Source organism: Loxodonta africana, chromosome 1 (assembly GCF_030014295.1).
Source record: "Loxodonta africana isolate mLoxAfr1 chromosome 1, mLoxAfr1.hap2, whole genome shotgun sequence".
Taxonomy (NCBI): Eukaryota; Metazoa; Chordata; class Mammalia; order Proboscidea; family Elephantidae; genus Loxodonta; species Loxodonta africana.
Window position 1 is genome coordinate 94,076,884 of NC_087342.1, and position 21,552 is coordinate 94,098,435.

General features: G+C 41.7%; 1 protein-coding gene and 1 non-coding gene across 2 annotated transcripts; both read right to left on the reverse strand.

Moving 5' to 3' along the window:
• Positions 1-11,835: 11,835 nt before the first annotated feature.
• On the reverse strand, positions 11,836-16,333 carry LOC100672379 (HLA class II histocompatibility antigen, DM alpha chain). The gene is made up of 5 exons (XM_003421067.4): positions 16,033-16,333; positions 13,786-14,070; positions 12,863-13,141; positions 12,509-12,637; positions 11,836-12,109 (listed from the first exon to the last, which is right to left on the reverse strand). The coding sequence occupies exons 1-5, from the start codon at positions 16,118-16,120 to the stop codon at positions 12,105-12,107; spliced, it is 786 nt and encodes a 261-aa protein (XP_003421115.3). The 5' UTR covers positions 16,121-16,333; the 3' UTR covers positions 11,836-12,104.
• TRNAE-UUC (transfer RNA glutamic acid (anticodon UUC)) lies at positions 14,667-14,739 on the reverse strand. The gene has a single exon. It is a non-coding gene; the product is annotated as a tRNA-Glu (tRNA).
• Positions 16,334-21,552: the final 5,219 nt, after the last annotated feature.

Below are 21,552 nucleotides of genomic sequence, written 5' to 3' on the forward strand. Positions count from 1 at the left end.
AGGACGACACACAATATAGGGGAAGTCAGCGCAACTGGACCAAAGCAAAAGCTTAGAAGTTTCTGGAAGACATCCGTATCTATGCCCGTTCCAAAGAAAGGTGATCCAACAGGATACAAAAATTATCAAACAATATCATTAATATCGCACACTAGTAAAATTTTTCTGAAGATCATTCAAAAGTGGTTGCAGCAATACATCAACAAAAAACAGCCAGGAATTCAAGCTAGATTCAGAAGAGTACATGGAATGAGGGATATCATTGCTGGCGTCACATGGTTCTTGCCTGAAAGCAGAGAATACCAGAAAGAGGTTTACTCGGGTTTTTTTGACTAATCAAAGGCCTTTGACTGTGTGGATCATAACAAATTATGGATAACGTTGTGAAGAATGGAAATCCCGGAACACTTAATTGTGCTCGTGCAGAACCTGTACACAGATCAAAAAGCAGTCGTTCGAACAGAACAAGGCGATACTGTATGGTTTAAAGGCAGGAAAAGTGTGCATCAGAGTTAAACCCTTTCACCATACTCATTCAATCTGTATGCTGAGCAAACAATCTGAAAAGTTTGACTATATGAAGAAGAACAGGGCATCAAGATTGGAGATAAAGACTCATTAAAAACCTGTGATATGCCAATGACACAAGCTTCATGGTTGAAAGTGAAAAGGACTTGAAGCACTTACTGATAAAGATCAAAGACTACAGCCTTCGGCATGGATTGCATAAAGAAAACCAAAATCCTCACAACTGGACCAATAAGCAGCATCATGATAAACAAAGAAAAGATTGAAGTTGCCAAGAATTTCATTTTAATTGGATCCACAATCAACACCCATGGAAGCTGCAGTCGAGAAACCAAATGATGCATTGCTTTGGGCACATCTGCTGCAAAAGACCTCTTTAAAGTGTCGAAAAGCAAAAATGTCGCTTTAAAGACTAAGGTGTGCATGGCCCAAGCCATGGTATTTTCAATCGCCACATATGCCAGTGGAAGCTGGACAATGAATAAGGAAGACTGAAGGAGAATCAACACCTTTGAATTATGATGCTAGCAAAGAATATTGAATATACCACGGACTGACAAAAGAACAAATAGATCTGTCTTGGAAGAAGTACAGATTGCTCCTTAAAAGCAAGGATGGCAAGATTTCATCTCATGTTTTTTGGACATGTTATCAGAAGGGACAAGTCCCTGGAGAAGGACATCATGCTTGGTAAAGTAGAGGGCCAGCAAAAAAGAGGAAGACCCTCAATGAGACAGATTGACACAGTGGCTGCAACAATGCTCTCAAACATAGCAACGATTGCAAAGATGGGGCAGGACTGGGCAGTGTTTCATTGTGTTGTACACAGGGTCGCTATGCTTCAGAACTGATTCAACAGCATGTAATAAACAAAAAACAAAGTAGAAGAAATGAAATCTTGATACATGCTACAATATGGATATAGCTGGAAGACATTATGCTGAGTGAAATAAGTCAATTACCAAAGGGCAAATATTGTATAACCTCACTTACTTAAAAAGACAAGAAAAGGCAAATGTATAGTGAACAAAGTTTATTAGTGTTACCGGGGATGGGAGAAAGGGGGAAGGGGGATTAATAGTGATGGAAATAGTACACTGATTAAGGGTAAGTTTGCTGTGATCACTAAGGCTGTGTGTCAACTTGGCTGGGCCGTGATTCTTAGTGGTTTGGCCCTTATAATGTAGTTTAGCAGTTGTCTGATGATGTGATCACTTCCATGATGAGATTTGATGTAATGTGATCACCTCCTTGATGGAATCTGTTGTGAGTAGCCCATCAGTTGAAAGGGAGTTTCCTTGGGGGTGTGGACTGCATACAACATTGGCAGACTCTCTGGCAAGGCTCTCGGGCTTCTGTTGCTCTGCATCCTGCAGCTGGTTCCTGTTCCTCTTACCTCTGGTTCTTTGTACTTGACCCAGCAGTTCACCTGCTATCTTGCCTGCCTATCTTGGGATTAGTCAGTCTTGAAGCCTGTGAGCAAGAGCCATGCTATTTGACCTCCCGCGTTTGGCTATGTGGGAAATCCTGGTGGCGTAGTGGTTAAGTGCTACGTCTGCTAACCAAAGAGTTGGCAGTTCAAATCTGCCAGGTGTTCTTTAGAAACTCTATAGAGGCAGTTCTACTCTGTCCTATAGGGTCACTATGAGTTGGAATCGACTTAATGGCAATGGGTCAATGGATGGCTATGTGAATCAGGAGAAGCCTGAAGCCTGAACCATAGACTCAGGACCTTCCAGCCTCTACAACAATTTGAGTCATTTCCTTGAAATAAATCTCTCTATATAGATATGTATACACTTTACTGATTTTGCTTTCCTTCTAGTCAACTGAGCCTAAGACAGTTGCACAGCTGATTATAATCATTGCTGTCAATAAGTTGTACACTTGTAAAAAGTTGAGTTGGCAAAAGTTGAGTGATAGTTATATCTGCAACATGAACCAAAAAAAAAAAAAGAAGAAGAAGCTGCTGCTGAGGGTGCTCATGTACAACCAAAAATTCATAGGATTTTGTTCCTTGGTTTGGAGGTTTAGGGTCATGGTTTCATGGGACCTCCCACTTAACTGGCCGAATAATGTGTTTAGTGCTTCTGTTCTACCTCCTGATTTGTTGGGTAATGCCTGGGGTCTGAAAAGCTTGCAAGCAGACATCCAAGACCCGACAATTAGTCTCTATTCACCTAGAGCAACAGAGGAAGAAGAAGAGTCAGGAATAGGAGGAGGATATGAAATGTGTGGCCAATTGCCTCCATGAACAACTGCCTCCTTCGCCATGAGACCAGAAGAACTAGATAATGCCCAGCTACAATTACTGAGCATTTTGATCAAAGATTCTATAGAAGAATCCTGATCAAAATGGGGAAAATACAGAACAGAATTTCAAATTCTCATGTACTCCAGGCTTCCTGGAGTCATGAAGTTTGGATGAACTCCTGAAATTACTGCCCTGTGATAATCTTTAAAACTTAAACCAAAAATATCCCCTGAAGTCTTCTGAAAACCAAAAAACAGTTTAGCTTAACTAGCAAAAAATGTCTGCCTTGAGCATTAAGCTCTTTTAAGGACTATCTATATGGGATCAAATTGATAACATCAACTCTAAAGATTAGATAGGAATCTTAGGGGGTAGTGAATTTATGTTAATGAGGGAAGAACAACTCAGAAAAGAAGGGTGAGAATGGTTGCACAACATGAAAAATGTAATCAATGTCGTTAAATGGTACATGTAGAGACTTGAATTGGTGTATGTTTTCCTGTGTATCTTCTCAACAACAACAACAAAATAAATAAAATTAAAAAAGAAAAGAAGAAAAAGAGCCAGAAGTGGAGCGCATCCTTTGGACCCAAGGTCCCTACACTAAGAATCTCCTAGACCCAGGAGACAGAAAAAGTTGTAACACTGAAGACAACAAGAGATGGTGTGGCAGCAGTGAGAAGCAGCGGTAAGCATGGCAGAGTCTAGTGACAGAGACACAGCAGCAGCGGAACCAGAAGACTGGCACAAGGCAGCATGATGGGCTACTGGCCCACAGAACAAGGTGGCTAGAGTGGGCATGCCAACTCCCAGAGTGCAAGAGCTGAGTACCTTCAGGCAGAGGCTTCCAAGCAGAGTGGGGTGCTTCAAGTACTTACTGGAGGAGCTAAAAAGCTTTGTTTAACACTTGCCTGAGCAGAGCAAAGGCCAGGGCTGAGAAGAGCCTGTCCTGAGGGTGCTGAGAGGAGCCTCTCCTCAGGGGGTGTGCACTGCAGAAGGGCTTGCTTGCTTGCTTGCTTGCATGGCAAGAGAAGCTGAGAGAGCTGTCCTGCTGTGAAGAAGGGAGGGATTCACTTTTTACTTCCGGAGAGACTTCCAGACTTTGCCTACATGCTTCTTGATCCTGATCCTGAGTTGAACCTGTTACTTTCCTAATAAACCCCATAACTGTGAGTATGGTCTGTGAACTCAGTGTGATCATTGCAACAAATTATTGAACCCAGCAGAGAAGCAGGGAGTTCCATGGGAGGCATGGTTGGTGTCAGATTTGGTAAAAAGGCTGGAGGATGGAGATACGTCTGACCCTCGCATCATAGGCACCGACTTTGGGCTGATTTTTATCTCGATTATCCTGTCCCTCATGAATTTAGACAAGGAGATCTGAGGTCACTGTGCCATTATTACACAAGCAAAGAAATGCTAAGGATTACTGGCAACCACTGGAAGCTAGGAAACAGCAAGGAAAGGTCCTTTCCTGGAGCCTTCACAAGGAGCATAACCCTGCTAACACCTTGATTTTGGACTTCTAGCTTTCAAAGCTTTGAGATAATAAATTTCTGTTGTTTTAAATCACCAGTTTATGGTACTTTGTTACAGCAGCCCTAGGAAACTAATATAGGTAGGTTAAGCGATTGCTCAGAATTACCCAGATTCTAAATAATAGAACTATGACTTGAACTTAGGATTAATTACTCTAAATCCTAGTCTCCTAAAAATCAATTAGAAAGTGATTGAAAGTTGCTGACTATTTATAATACAATAAAAACCATAACATATATAGAAGTCAACATACAAAAGTATAGGAGCTTTATGAAAACTTCATTATAGTACATAAATTAAGGTAGAGATATACCATATTCATGGATGGGACATCCTAACTTAATGAGAATGTCAATTTCCCCCACATGTCTAATATAAATGGTGTTCCAATAAAAATCATAGCAGTGGAGTGACTGCAAAACAGCAGTGTAGGCTGCTCCAATCTCTTATCCTCTGATAGAAGCATTGAAAACCAAGCAGAAACTGTCAGAATCAACTTTGTCAGAACTCTAGAAAACAGGTAAAGATTTACAGCAACTAGATGAATGCTGAATCAAGGAAATGGCAACTTAAAAACAGTAGGAAAGCTTTGTGGTATTTTTTACTTGCCCTTGCCCCACCCTTTTCCCTGGCTTGAAGGCAGCAGGCTCGAATATGGTAGCCTGCATTCCCAGTGTGGAACTCTGGTCTCTGGTTCTGGAAGAAGCAGAGCAGACCTTATTCACAAATCATTGTGTATTTCTGTTCTAACCTGTCTGGGGTCTACCTGATGGACTGAATTTAGTGCTAGTCTCTGTTTTGCCTAACTCAAAACTCACCCAGGCCTGAAAAGGAGTGGACATTGCTCAAAAACACTGTCAGGTAGATGAACAACCTGCAGATATCTGAGACAAAAGGTTATGGTTAAGACATACGACAGACAACCTAAGACCTGGGAGGAAAAGCCAGGGAGAGAGTTTCTTTGGGAAATTAGGATTTTCAAACCCACTTATAAAGTTCTCATACTTTTGTATGTGTATACAGGGGAATTGAGAAAGCCACGCACATGCCCAGGGCAAGTGCAAAGACTTGAGAAGACCCTAGGCTTTCGCCTCTCTAGGCTCAGTGCAAGCCTGGCTAAGTATTGAAGGAGTGCCCCAGCACAGAACCAATCTGCAAATACAGGGAAAGGTGTTCTATTTGTTTGTTTGTTTTAGTGCCCATTCTTCAAAAAGACTCTGTAAAAACACCAACTGAACACAGTTAAGTATCAGTGACTTCAGTGACCGTATACAACAAGAAATACAATCTTTGCAAAAATGGTCGGAAAAAAGTCACTAAACAAATGGACTACTACAGCCTTCAACAATCACAAAACCTGTCAACTGTGAGGAGGAGGGAGAATCTGACTTCCAGAATTACCATGATATAATATTCAATTGTCCAGTTTTTAGCAACAACAACAACAAAAATCACAAGGCATGCAAAAAAATAGGAAAGGATGGCCCACTCAAAAAATAAAATAAAAGCAACAGAATTTATTCCCTGTCTTTCTAGACAATGACTTTAAAACAATGTTAAATATGCTCAAAGAGCCAAAAGAAAACAAAGGCATAAAAGAAATCGGGAAAACAATGTATGAACAAAATGAGAATATCAATAAGGAGCTATAAATTATTAAAAGGAATCAAACAAAAACTATGGAGCTAAAAAGTACAATAATTGAAATGAAAAATTCATTAAGGGGTTCAAAAAAAGATTTGAACAGAAAGAATTAGCAAACTTGAAGGTGTTATTGTTGTTAGGTGCCATGAAATCGGTTCCAACTCATAGTGACCCTACGTACAACAGAACAAAATACTGCCTGGTCCTGTGCCATACTCACTATTGTTGTTATGCTTGAGTCCATTATTGCAGCCACTATGTCAATCCATCTTGTTGAGGGTCTTCCTTTTTTTCACTGGCCCTCTACTTGAAGATAGGACAATTGAAATTATCAAGCCTGAGGAGCAGAAAGAAAAATCGTAAAGAAAAGTAGGCAGAGCCTGAGGGACCTGTGGGACACCATCAAGCAGACCAATATACACATTACGGAAGTCCCAGAAGAAGCAGAGAGAGAAAGGGGAAAAAAGAATATTTGAAGAAATAATGGCTGAAAACTACCCAAAATTAACGAAAGATATGAATCTACATATCCAAAAAGTTCAAGAAATTCCAAGCAGGATAAACTCAAAGAGATTCACACCAAGACACATTATAATCAAACTGTCAAAAGCCAAACAGAGAAACTTGAAAGCAGCTAGAGAGAAGCAACTGATCACATACAAGAGATCCATGGCAAGGTTAACACCCAATTGCTCATCAGAAACCATGGAGGCCAGAAGGCATTATTTAAAGTGCAAAAAGAAAGAACAAAAACCTGTCAATCAAGAATTCTATAACTGGCAAAACTGTCCCTCGAAAATGAGGGAGAAATTAAGACATTCCCTAACAATATAAGAACTGAGGGGGTTTTGTTACCACTAGATTTGCCATACAAGAAATGGTAAAGGGAGTCCTTAAGTTGAAATGAAAGGACACTAGAAAATGACATGAGGCTATATGAAGAAACAACTTCCTGGGAAAATATAAAAGCCGGTATTACTTCATGCTATAATTGGTTTGAAGGAGCCCTGGTTGCCCAATGGTTAAGTCCTCAGCTGCTAATCGAGAGGTCAGTGGTTCTAGTACACCAGCAGCTCCACAGGAGAAAAGACCTGGCAATCTGCTCCCATAAGAATTACAGCCTAGGAAACCCTATGGGGCAGTTCTCCTTTGTCCTATAGGATAGCAATGAGTTGGAATTGACTCAATAGCACACAACCATAACAACATAATTGGTTTGTAAATCCACTTTTTATGTGACATGATTTAAAAGAAAATGAATAAAAATTAATTACAAATCTATATAATTGGGCATATGATGTATAAAGATGTAATTTGTGATGACAGCAACAACATAAAGGTGGGTGGCTGGGCTGCAGAGTTTTTGTATGCTATTGAAGTTAAGTTGGTATCAATTCAAACTAGATTGTTAGGAATTTAGGATGTAAACATAATCCTCATGGTAACCACACAGGAAATATTTTAAAATATATACACAAAAGGAAATAAGGAGGAAATCAAAATGGTTTGCTACCAAAAAATCGATTAAACAGAAGACAAAGTAGCAATGGAGGAAACAAGGGACAAAACAATTATAACACATATAGAAAACAAATAAAAAACTGGAAAAGTAAGTCCTTCCTTATTGGTAATTGCCTTAAATGCAAATTAATTAAACCCTCCAATCAAAAGGCAGAGTGTGCCAGCTTGGATTAAGAAAGCATGATCCAACTATATGCTATCAAAAGAGACTCTCCTTAGATCCAAAGACACAAATAGTTTGAAAGTGAAAGGATGGAAAAATATATCTCATGGAAATAGTAACCAAAAGAGAGCTAGTATGGTATACTACTATCAGATAAAATAGATGTTAAAGTAAAAACTGTTATAAGAGACGAAAAAGGACAATATTTACTGACAAGAAGAGTCAATTCATCAGGAAGATAGAACAATTATAAATATATATGCACCAAACAACAGAGCCCCACAATATGTGAAATAAACATTAATAGAATTAAAAGGAGAAATGGATGGTTTTACAATAATAACTGGAGACCTCAATATACCACTTTCAACAATGGATAGAACTTCTAGATAGGAGATCAATAAGGAAATAGATTTGAACACTACAAAACAACTAGACCTAACAGAAACATATAGAACGTTCCACACAACAATAGCAGAATACATTCTTGTCAAGGGCACATGGAACATTCTCCAAGATAGACCACATGTTAAGCCACAAAACAAATCTGAAATAAAAATATTGAAATTATATAAAATATCCTCTTCTACCCCAGTGGAATGAAGACAGAAATCAATAACAGAGGGAAAACTAGAAAATTCACAAATATGTGGAAATTAAACAACACACTCTTAAACAACCAATAGGTCAAAGAAGAAATCATAAGAGAAATTAGAATATACTTTGAGACAAATGTAAACAAAAACACAACATATGAATGCCTATGGAATGTAGCCAAAGCAGTGCTCAGAAGGAAATTTATAGCAGCAAATGCCTACGTTGAAAAAGAAGAAATATCTCAAATCAATGACCTAATTTTACACCTTAAGGAACTAGAAAAAAATACATATTAAAAAGCCATATTAGAATAATATGGTACTGCCTTGCAAACTGACAAACCAATAGAACTGAATCATCCAGAGATAAATCCATGCATACAGAGAACTTGGGATAAATGGAATATTTGGTAAATGGTATTAAGAAGATCAATTTACTATTTGGAGGGAAAAAAAGTTGGACCCTTACTCACATCATGTAGAAAAAGTCCAGATCAATAAAGACTTAAATGTGAAAGGAAAACAAAAAAAACACTAATAGAAGTAAGCATAATGGTATAATGGTATACTATGTATATATGGCCATATATATATATATATATATATAGCCAGTTTTTGATGGCCAGATAAAGATAAAGCAATACTTTTTTTTTTTTTCTACCCAAAATACTCATTAGAAAAGAGGAGGCTATCTTATATATGTCCTTTTTTTTTTCTTCAAATTATGGGTATTTGGAAACCCTGGTGGCTTAGTGGTTAAGTGCTATGGCTGCTAACCAAAACGTCAGCAGTTCAAATCCGCCAGGCACTCCTTGGAAACTCTATGGGGCAGTTCTACTCTGTCCTATGGGGTCGCTATGAGTTGGAATCAACTCAACAGCAGTGGGTTTGGTTTGGTTTTCTCCAAGGCTGTTTGGGAAAGACATTCTCCTAAAATGATCTCAGTTCATAAACACATAAGAATTAGGAAAAAATTATTTTGTAAAATAGAACTAGACACAGCAATATGTCTACACAAATATATTACATTATAAAATATGTGATTTTCAATTTATGAATTGCTAACTAAATAAAAATTGTTAGCAGACATTTCTCCATAACTTCTATATTCCTAAAGCTTTATATATTGAAGTTGGTCAAAAAAACTTAAATTCTTCTCATTGAGAAAATGAAGCACCACCATATCACTTTATATTACAGCAAAAATTGTAAATTTACTATTTTGGAGTTGGAAAAGTTTTCTTAAGATCGTAAAAGCACAAGCCAAAAAGGTTTTGACCGTCGAATAATTCTGTTCAGGAAAGGAACTGTGTGTATTGATTGACGGCAGAGTGGAAGGAGGCATTTGCAATATACTGACATAAGATTACTATATAGAATTTATAAGAAATCCCCACACATTTAAAAGAAAAACCAGAAAATGCAATTTTTAAAATGGACAAAAGATATGAGTCAGCAATTCACAAAGGGAGAAACCTATGAAAAGATGCGCACCTCCACTAGTAATGAGAGCAAAACAAGTTAAAATAACAAGTGATACCGCTTTATACCCATCAGATTACCAACATCTGTAAGGGAAACCAGAACTATCTTACTTTGTTGATGGGAGTGTAAACTGTTTATGGTCCCTGAATTATAGACATTACAGACTAGTTGGGCCAAAAAAAAAAAAAGACATATGAAACAAGACAGCATATCCTTGAGAGTAAAATATGAGTTGAGTTCAATAAAGATCGATTAGGGTTGGAGGATTAGGGACAGGTTCATGGAAGAAGTTGAACCTTGATTGGACCTATAGAGTTGGCAAGTTGAGCAAAGGTGTTCTGGTGAGAGGAAAAGTCCTGGACAAATGTCCTAAAGTGAAAACAGGCACAATACCATCAAGGAAGAGTGAGGAAAACCGATTCATTAATGGACAAGATTCCTGCTGGGAAAACTGGGCAGTACTTTTGATTAGAAGGGGAACACGAGACTAGAGGGTCTTGATTGCTTCTGGAATATTTAAGCGATGCTATCCTAGAATGCTTGATCAGAAAGCATCTGATCTAAGCCTATTATTTTACTGATGAGAAATTTGAGACCCAAAGAGGGGAAGTGACTTGTTTAAGGTCAGCATAATAAGCGCAGTTTTAAGATTTGACTGGAGCCCTGGTGACACAGTGGTTAAGAGTTCAGGCTGCTAACCAAAAAGTCAGCAGTTAGAATCCACCAGCTGCTCCTTGGAAATTCTATAAGGCAGTTCTATTCCGTCCTATAGGGTTGTTATGATTCAGAGTCAACTCGACAGCAATGGGTTAGTTTTTTTTTTTTTGGAAGATTTGCCTTGCAGCAAATTTCAGGATAAGTTGGAAAAAAGAAATCAGGAAGTACTAGAAAGCATACAGCACAAATCTAAAAAGGTGAAGTGAGAATAAAAAGAAAAATATCTCAGAAGAAGAAAATACAATACTTGAAGGTAGATCCAAACTAGGTTTCAGAAGAGAAAGAAGTCAATAACGCTGCTAAGTTCCCTTCTGGAAATCCAAACAGGTGGAGATAATACTGGCTAAGTTAGCAAGCATCTTTTCTGTGTCAAATTCTGTTCTAAGCATGCTATAGATATTAATTCATTTAAGCTTCGCAACAACCCTATAAGGTAGACACCATTGTTATTATCATCCTTTTACAGAAAACGGCACTAAGACACAGACAGGTTAAGTAACTTGGCCAAGGGCACACAACTAAAAATTGACATGGGTCACGATTGAATTCTCAGCAGTATGGTTCCAGGACCCATACTTCTTAACCAGTACACACATTGCTCTTAAAAATGAGATGGTTCAGAGGGGGTGTCAACTCCTGGGAAGAACTAGTTGTTTTCCCATAGTCTGAGGTCTTTTGATTAGACTCTGGTATGGTGCAAAGAACAGAGGCTCTCTCACCAATATCAAAATAATTTAATTTTCACCCTTAATGTCACTATTTCCCCAAAGCAACTTCCAGACCCTAAGGAAAGCAAAAAATAAAGTATACGCAAAGCAATTCACCACGAGTAGTCATGCTCAGCCTGTTCCACTATCTGCCCAGGACGACATGGTCACAGTTCTCCTTGAATGGTTCACGCGGGCCATAGAAATACCGTTTGGAAGGACATGCTAACTATGCCCTTCCAGGCTGCTCCCACTGCCCGCCAGGAGCTTGTTTTCACAGAACTGAGTTAGGACAGCACCTGGAGGCTTATTTTAACCCCCCTGATTCCTATTATCCTAGCTACAGTGAGGGTTGAAGGGAGTGAGTTGTACATTCCTCAAGGCAGTCTGTACTGGCCCTAAGCATTTTCACAAACGGCTTTTGTCAAGTGGAAAAAAGCAACCATTTTGTGAGCAAATTATCAGAAAATAACTATGCCTTTATTTTGCACGTATTTTTGACAGCTGATAGGAGTAAAAGCCATCATGCTTAGACCAGGGAACAGGAGCTTCGATGAGAAGTTAGGGGTTTTCCCCACTTCCCTCCCTAACGAGGGGAAGCTGTGTTCAGGTTAAGGCATGTTGAATTTGAAATGACAACAGAAACAAATGTCATCAGTTAAGAAAGAAGCCACACTGAGATCAATAAATGGGATTTATTGTCTTAAAGTGGGAAGGAATGTGGTCATGATAGGTGGGGCACTCTGGGCTCTCCTGGATGGTTGGCACGGGGACAGCAGAACTCTCAGTTTAGAAACCTTCACACCCTGCTTCCCCTTCATGGGGGAATGCCAGGGCCCCAGGGACTTCTGCTCTGAGAAGGAAAGATCCTGGGCAGGGGCATGAGAAACCTAAGAACCCCCTGTTTGGATGGTTGAAGCTGTTAGCAGTCAGGCTCTGGTCAAGAAGAATCAGTCTGAGGAGAGAGAGACAGACAGAGGAAAGTCATCAGGGGGATCTCCCTCCTCAAAGGTCCTCCCAGCCTGCAGCCCACCCCTATAGAGGTCTCGCTGTCTTTGTTCCCAAATCATTCCCAAAGACCTTTCCTACAGCTCCCCGTATCACTCCTCCCTCACTCAAAGATCCTAACCCCTGCCGCTCCTGTGACCTGCATATACTTACTGTGTGTGTGTATAACCAAGTCCCCAAACAGGAGGATGTGCCCCACAGTGCCCAATACAGGCCTCCATACCCAATGGCCTGAGGATCATTGTATGTCCTCCTCATGCCACAGGATAATCCTGGTTCCCCTACACATGCAGCACCGTGTCTAGCACTCATGAGTCATCCACCCCCTCCCGATGCCCTGATGTACCGCCTGAGCAAGGCTTCCGGTAGTAGATGATGAGGACAGTGCCCACAATGATGCCCAGCACGCCCAGGCCAAAGGCCGTGCCACACAACACATTCTCCAGAAGATCTGAGGGAAGAGCATTCTTGGGCACTGGAAAAAAAGTGGAACAGGTCAGCTTGGAGGCATGGTTGGGGAGCCCTCCACCCAGGGGAATGACATGGGTACCCAAGATAACAAAGAAGAAACTGAAGATTGAAATTGGCTTACAATGTAAAAGGACTAAACAGGCTCCGAGTAGAAAAAGAAGACCCCTCCCATGGGTCTATCACTTTTTGCCCCCAAAAGAAACCAGGCTTCCAGGGAGAAAGGCCTCACCCCAAAAGGCAATTGCAGTGTAGCGGTCAATCTCATGAGTCACAATGCAGGAGAAAAGGTCAGTGGGTTCAGGTGTGAAGTTTAAATAAGAAAAGGCCTGGAAACTGAGTCCATCAGTGGCTGAGACAAAAGTGGGGCTAACTCCTTCCACAGGGACTGAATGATGCTGCCAGTTGACCGACAATGTGGGTGGGAAGAGGTTACTGATAAAACAGACCAGCGTGTTGGGCTTGCCATACTCCAGGGGCTTCATGGTGAACACCTCAGCGACAGGAAACCCTGGAGGGGATTGAGGTATGAAAGAAAGAAGAGAGTAGTTTAAATGGTACCTTGTGTCATGTGCAGGGGAGGGCAGAGAAGGAGTCAGTGGGGACAGGCTTTGGGAGGCGGGGATGAGGGAGGAGCTGGGGCCCTCAGGAAGGTCTTCTTCCAGGGAAGAACCAGAGCTGGACAAAGAGGCAGAGCCAGATCGAGGCCACTCTGGACCCTGCCACTCTGACTTCCTGTCTAGACTTCACATTGGCATCTAACCACACACTGCTTTCTCATTAAAATGCAGGGACATTATCAGAGATGTCCGTTCTCCCCTCCCATCTTGCTAAGCACAGTAACACAAGTGCAAATAGCAATTATGAATCACTATCAATCAGTAGGCATCAGTTGGTCCCTGTTGAATTCATAAGTTCAATAAACAGCTTTGAATGCCTACTATGTGCTAGGCACTTGTCTTCTGCCCCACAACCAAAAACACAGGGTACAGACCATGACTGGTAGAAGTATAAATGTCCTAGGAGAGAACCAGAAAGCATCATAGATGGGGGGTTGGTGTGAAGGGGAATAAGCTTGTGTCTAGATTAGCGAGTTTAAGACTGTCAGCTCCCCAACCCTTCACCCCTACCCTTCACCCCCACCTCTGGACTAACCTCTGGCCACTGGGATTAGCCCATCGAACTGTGGGCCTATGTCCTGTATCATTGACTGGCAGAACTCTTTGTCAAAAGAAATGGCGGAGACATCTCCCTGATCCTTAGCCCAGTCAGCAAATTCAGGCAGGCGTGGCACGCGGCTGTTTTGGGAAAAGTCAAAGGAGAAAAGCTGGTCCTCGTCATAGGCCTCAGAGAGTCCCAGGCTTGGAGTCCCATTCTGGCAGTACACTGTGTGCAGGAACGTGTGGTTTTGCAGGCCATCCCGCCACACTGGAGTAGGAACTGCAAACAAGATGGGGGAAAAGGGATGGCTCATGGAAGTAGGAGGCACTTCCTCATTTTTTAGCTTAGAAAACAGCAAGTCCACCTGAGGAAGTGGAACAGAGGCGAGAGGATAAATGCCTCCTGTGTCTGTTATTTAGGTCCTTCCTCTGAGTGAGAGGGAAGAGGAAATTATGAGAAGAGGCACATAGGATCTCTCCAAACTTCCCCTGCCCATAACAAGGTCAATTACGCTACTGTCTAAAGTGACAGGTTCAGAGTCACCATGTTGGCTGTGTGGTTTGTGCACTGCACAAAGGTACCCAGCCAAGGAAGCAAGTGGAGCCTGAAATCTAGTCTGTACTCTGCTGACCAGGCACAGGGCTGCATCCTCCCAAATAGGATGTTGCTGCTGTTAGCTGCCATTGAGTCGGCCCCCAATGCGCAACAGGATCGGACTACTGTGATAAATAGGGTTTTTTTGGCTGATTTTCAACAGTATATCACCAGGCTTTTCTTCCTAGTCTGTCTTAGTCTGGAAGCTCTGCTGAAACATGTTCCGCATCACAGCAACACACAAGCCTCCACTGACAGATGAGTGGTGACTAAGCTTGAGGAGAACTGGCCAAGAATCGAACCTGGGTCTCCTGCATGAAAGGCAAGAATTCTACCACTGAACCACCACTGCCCTCCCAAAGGCAATAAAAAAAAAAAAAATTTTTTTTTTTTGTCTAATTACGTAAGGCCACCATAAGGACTTGTGAAGGTCCTGGGCAGATTCCCCTGTCTTAAAAGGGAGAAGGGAAGAATAGTTATGGTATCCCCAAGTCATAAATGACACTGTCCCACCCTACCCCCAGATATCACAGTATACTGGAAAACTAGTCTCCAGGCTTTTCTTTAGCCACCCCCCCTTTTTGAATTGTGATTTAGGTGAAAGTTTACAGAGAAAATTAGTTTCTCATTAAAGAGTCAATACACAAATTGTTTTGTGATATTGGCTGCCAACCCCACAACCTGTCAACACCCTCCCCTTCACCCCAGGTTCCCTGTTTCCATTCTTCCAGTTTCCCTGTCCCTTCCAGCCTTCTCATCTTTGCTTTTGGGCTGGTGTGCCCATTAGTCTCATATACATGAACTATGAAGCACATGTGTTATTGTTGGCCCTGTAAACCAAACCAAACCTGTTGCCTTCGAGTCGATTCCGACTCCTGGCAACCCTATAGACATGTCTAATCTTTGGCTGAAAGGTGAACCTCAGGAGTGACTTCAATACTGAGTTAAAAGGGTGCTCAGGGGCTCTTCAGCCCCGCTCATTGGTACCAGGTCTCTCTGAAAAAGTCTTCCCCTATCTCAGCGCCCAATGCCTGGCAATGACAGGATTGGGGGAAGTGACTCCCTAGCTAGAGGAAATAATCCTTATTATTTGAAACCCCTGGCAGTAATCCCCCCAGTCAGCAGGAAACCTTCTACCTAATATTCAGAATAGTAGACACTTAGAGTATGAGCCATCTTTGAGATTATTCTTCCATTCTGCCTCTTCCTTTACAAAGAAAGAAACTAAGGACAATAAAGTTAAGAGACTTCAAGAATTACCAGTTGAGTTGACACAGTGCAGAGTAGAATCCTGAGTAGAAACATGGAAATAACAATTGCTTTGTTCAAATCCTCACTCTATTACTTTCCAACTGTGTGAACTTGGACAAGCTACTTAAAATCTTTGAGTCTCATTTTCTTCATCTATAAAGTGGACATTATAATTTCTGCGTCAAGAGATTGTCTTAAAAGAAGTAACATGTAAAGCACCTCTGACATTGTTTGCCATCCATTAATAGTAGCTCTCTTTCCCAATTCTGCTATTGTTTCCACTACCCCATAGTTCCCACCACTTACAAAGCACAAGGCTCTTTTCAAATGCTCTGGGCTGGCTCCCTAGGCTCTAACCCGGCAGGATTGAAGTAAGGATGAGAGATACTGTAATACCTTCAGGGGCGGCCCAGGAGTGGGGCAGCAGCCAAAGAAGTTGCAACAGCGGTAGCAGCGAAGCTCCCTGGTTCTGTTCATGATCCATGTCTTCACATCAGACGGTGGGCTCGGAGCTAACAATCCAGCAGACCCAGGTCCCCAAACTTCCTCCCCTCTGTCAGCTCACCCCCAATAGTTGCTCTTGTCCTTTTGCCTCAACCAATCACAAGAGCGCGCAGTTTAACATCATCAGTCACTGGGGAAAGCCCTGGGGCCAGCAACCTCCTGAAGACTGGGCTCTTTTACCAGCCAGAGTGTGGTGTGTAACTGGGTTTGGTATGCCAGTGGAGGAATGTCTGCCTCCTAGTGGGGTTCCCTCTTAAGTATCAGATTGCCAGCCTCAGCCTGCAACTGGATCAACAGGCTTTCCAGAGCAGTGCCGCCCAGTGGCCGAATTCTAAAGTGGGGGGCGTTCATCTTCCCGCAGCAACTCCCCAGGGCTCTTCGGACTCTCCTGGAAGAGAATCTTCCTCTCTAGAAGGGAGAGACGGAGCCGCCCTCCCACCCTCTTTCTCTGAAAGGTTACTCCCTGTCAGGCATGAGCTCTAATTCGTTCTGTAGAAATATACTGAAAGTTTATCAAGTGTTGGGTATTGGGCCCAGCGACAGAAATACAAACGAGAATAGGGTACATTCCTGCCTTCAAAGAGTTCAAAGTCTATACAACAATGCAATGTATTCCAATAAGAATGTGCTACATGTTTTTGGAAGAATTTTATGGGGATGGGAGAATAGGTGGGGGCATAATCAGGCTGGCTTCTAAGAATCTTGAAGGAAAACAATTTGACGAGCAGAGCAGTGAGGGAAGAGAAAAACATACCAGGGCAAGGAGCAGGCAGATGTGCTAAGGTCAAAGGCATCCAGAGCTCCTTTGGAGACCCCTCTGTAGTTGGATGTGAATGTTGTAGAGACTGCTTGTGTGTCCTGTGTGGTAATTGGGGTGGGGAGGGTCAAGACGAGCTAGAAATTAAGGCAAGAGCCAGATCGCATGGGGCCTAGTACACCACAAGAAGAGTCTGGCTTTTACTTAGCAGAAGAAAGAGATATTAAAACTAGAGAGTGACACAACCATTTTAGCATTTGAGAAAAAAAAAAATTGTTCTGATATTTCAAACAATGGACTGGAGCTTGGAAAGAATTGAGGCAAAACTTCTGGTTAAGAGTCCATAGCATATTAACGTCAAATTAAAAAGCTGCACATACACATGCACGCCAGTCTTATATCAATACAGCAATAATTTAGGTGAGAAACGATAAGGGCCTGAATTAAGTCATGAACAGAGGAGATGGAGGGGATAGAATATTTAGATGATTCCAAACCAAAAAAACCAAACTCGTTGCCGTCGATTTTGACTCATAGTGACCCTATAGGTCCATAGGTTTTCCCAGGCTGTATATTTTTGCAGGAGCGGACTGCCCCATCATTCTCCCAGGGAGTGGCTGGTTGGTTTGAACCATGGACAACCTTCCAGTTAGCAGCAGAGTGCCTTAACCGCCATGCTATGAGGGCTATTTAGATGATTAGGAGGTATGATAGAATCAGTAGGATTTGACTACTGTTTAGATGAGGGAAGGTGAGGAGATGGAGGAGTCAAGGATAACACCTACAGTTCTATTTAGCTCAGGTGGTTGTGTAGGTGGTCAGCAGTACACTGAATTGAAATAGAAGGGAATGCCAGAGGAGCAGGTTTGAAAAGGAAGAGAATTAATCCACTTCTGTATATGTCAAATTTAAAATGCCAGGAGAATGGCCAGATTGAACCTTCAGGAGGCAGTGAGGTAGATGAGTGAAGGTATGGGCTGAAAAGCCTAACTTGGAATTCATCAGCACACATACGAGAGTCATCAGCACAAATGTTGATGCAGAGACCATGTATAAAACCACTCAAGCAGACTGTGCAGAGGGAGCAGGCAGTGAACCAAGTTGATTTAAGTCTGCATGGGCTCAAACCCAAACCTCATACCAGCTGTTATCCAGGGTCCAGTCAGGAACACAGATTCACTCTAGGTATTTCAAACTGAGAATTTCATATACAGAACTGGTTACAAAGGAATTAAAAGGACAAGAAGTACAAGAGGCAAAAGAGGGTAGCTGGAGTGGAAATAGGAAAGTGTGATACCTGGAAATCAAAAGATGCTATTACCTCTGGGCTGGAGTCTATACGTGTATACCTGCTGCTGCCCTGTGGGAGACAATGTCATAGTCAGTTCTGGATTTACTGAAAAGGTGCCACCTCCATCCAGGCTGGAATAATTGAGCAGGTACTTTCTTTGCCCAGGAGGCTGGAGTCCAGAGTCACTTATTCTTGTCACTGTTACATATACTAGAAACTGCCAGCAACTGCTACACTGTTATAGCCTGAAGCTAGAAGCATCTGGGTTTCTCCTGCCTTTTCATCTCCGGGAAATGTTCACCTTGCAGGCTCCTAGGCTTAGCAGTGCAGAACACAGCAGAGGATGGTGGATGCGGCATTACGATAATAACCAGTACACTGAAATACAACAATTCTTAAGAATCTGGTGGCACTAGAAGCAGCCAGAAAGCTAAGAGAATAACAAGTAGGAGGCAGATTTAGAAAAATAAAGAGGTGTTCCATGAAAGAGGGCAAGTTCAGCATTATCAAATGCTACCTAGAAGTCAAGGAAAGACTAGAAAGTGACCTTGGATTTGGTAATTATTAGATGGTCGATAAATTTATTGAGAACAGTTTCTGTGTTGTAGTAGGAGTCGACTCCAGATTGTGGTGGGCTGAGAAGTGGGAGGTGAGGAAGAAACTGTCAGTGTCTTTGCTTCAAGACTGATAGAGAAGAAAGAGAGAGAGAGACAGAAGGGCTGGGGGAAGAGACAGTGAGAAAGCTCTAACGTGGCAATTAAGTAATTCGAGAAATTAATCTATATGAATATGGTCCATCAGTGTTTCTGAGACTGCCAAACTGTATACCTGTTTTATAAAGAAATAAGAGCACCAAAACCAACCAAAAAACAAAACTTATGGCCTAAATATTACAAAACAGTAATCCATACATGTGTTTGTGTGCCTGTGTGTGTGTGGTGGGAGGGGGATGCCAGATCAGGGGTTGGAAATCGTTGTGCTACACTCCAAGAAACAGAACATTCTCCCAGTGTCCCAAACTTTGTGAACTAACCATCAGCATTTCTGGTGGTGGGGAGATTCAGGTCTGTTAAGAAAGAAGGGAGGAAATTTATGACATCACCAGGACTGTCAGGGGAGATACATGGCACCCAATCACCTAGAGTCCTATACCAGGGGTCAGCAAACTTTTTCTGTAAAGGACCAGATAATAAATATTTTAAGCTTTGCGGGACACCCTATCTCTGTCATGAGCACTCAACTGTAGCCTCAAAGAGGCCAGAGGCAACATATAAATGACACTGAAAGCTGAATTTCATATAATTTTCATGTGTCACAAAATCTTCTCTTTTGATTTTTTTTCAGCCATTTAAAAATATGAAGGCCATTCTTAGCTCTGGGGCCGTATGATACCAGTTGGTGGGCTGGATTTTGCTCACAGGCTGCAGTTTGCTGACTCCTATTCCATGCATATCATCAGAATTGGGACAGGGGATCCAAAGTTAAGTCCACTTTTTACTTACTATTGGGATGGCAATTGGTTAATTGTGCCCCATTTGGAAGGAGGTCTGGGGAAAAACAGGAAAAGGACTGACTGGGTGGTAGAGCTTAGAAGAGGTAGAGCAGACACTGCAACCACTGAGGGAGGAGGAGGAAAGGGAACAGGCAAAGGTGTCCAAGTACTCCACAGAGTGTAGGGTGGGGACAGGGCCAGAGCGAGGAGAAACAGTACCGCTTTTATCACTAAGACTATAGGGTCGCTAAGAGTTTGGTTTGGTTTTGGTTTATCACTAAGACTATGGTGAGGTGTGGTTAACTCTTTTCTTTCCTTTCTGTAATCTCAGCATAAATGAATTTTGACATTTACAGCTACCTTCCCCTCTGTGCGGAAACCCTGGTGGCATGGTGGTTAAGAGCTACAACTGCTAACCAAAAGTCGGCAGTTCGAATCCACCAGGTGCTCCTTGGAAACCCTATGGGGCAGTTCTACCCTGTCCTTGAGGATCACTATGAGTCAGAATCCACTCGATGGCAACAGACTTTGGTTTTCCCTCTATGCAATACCTCTTCCTGCCAAGACCCCCCAACCTCCATACTAGATATCTCAGAAATACCCTCTAACCACTTCAGGGAAGTAATAATCCTGGGCAAGACAAGAGCAAGGCAGCCAATTCTGCATCTCGGTAACTCCTAGCCTAATTTGTCATTAAAAAAAAAAAAAAATTGTCATTAGATATGAATAACTCTGAAAATAATAGCATAGCATATGTAAATCCACTCGCCTCTCCCATCCCTTTCTAGTACTGCCCCATTTTTTTTCCCTTCAGAGCCAAACTTCTTGAAAAAGTCATGGGTAGCTATGTCTCCATTTCCACTTGGCATTAAATCCTTAACCGGCAACAATGAAATTGTTTACCAATATCTTTGTGTTGCTAAATGAAATGGACCTTTTGCAGTCACTGCAATATTTAACACCGTTGGCCATGCTTTCTTTCCTAAAATGGTCTTTTTTTTTTTTTGGCATTCCTGACAACACCCTCTCCTTGTCTTTCCTCCCACTGCTCCTGCATCTCCATCTCAATCTCCTTGTGGACTGCTTTCCTTCAGCTACCTTTTCAGTACTGGTGTTTCCTAGAGTGTTGTCCGCAACCTTTTGTCCTCTTACACTACACACAGCCCTGGATGGTCTAATTTACTCCTACATGCCTTCAGTTATCACCTATTTGCTAATGTCTTTGGACACTTCCTCTAGGATGTCCTGCAACAGCAGTTCTGAAAAGAAATAGTTTTAAGAATGCTATTTTAAGAACAATATTCTTAAAAACAACACGTTTAAAGTTTATGGTAGAAAAATTTTATATTAAAATTTACCTCAGCATAAAATACAACACCAAATGCATTTATACAGTAATTTTTATCATAATACAATTTATTATACTTACTAGTTTTGGTTGCAAGCAATAGAAATCAGTTCTGGCTAACTTAAAAAAACTGGGGATTTACTGGAAGGGTATTGAGCCAGCTCATGCAATCAAAAGGATAAACTAGCTTCAGGAAGGGTAGCTATAGATGCCTTAGCAGCAGGGGTTGAGTTGCCATTTACACACTTCATCTTCAAAGACTTCCAGCCTCTATCTTTCAATTTTCACACTGAGGAGAGACAATCTGACTGGCTCAGGTTTTAGTAGGTGTGTATTTTCCAATCAAATTAGCTATGGCCAAGTACAATATCATCTATGTACTGGAGTTATTTCCAGAGAAGGGAGAATCATCAAAAAACCAAACCACCACCTCAATACAGCTATCTTCAACATATGGCATAAACATGAAGTTAAATCCGTGTATTAATACTCAGCCAGCATTTCCTGATTGCCTAGGTAATAAA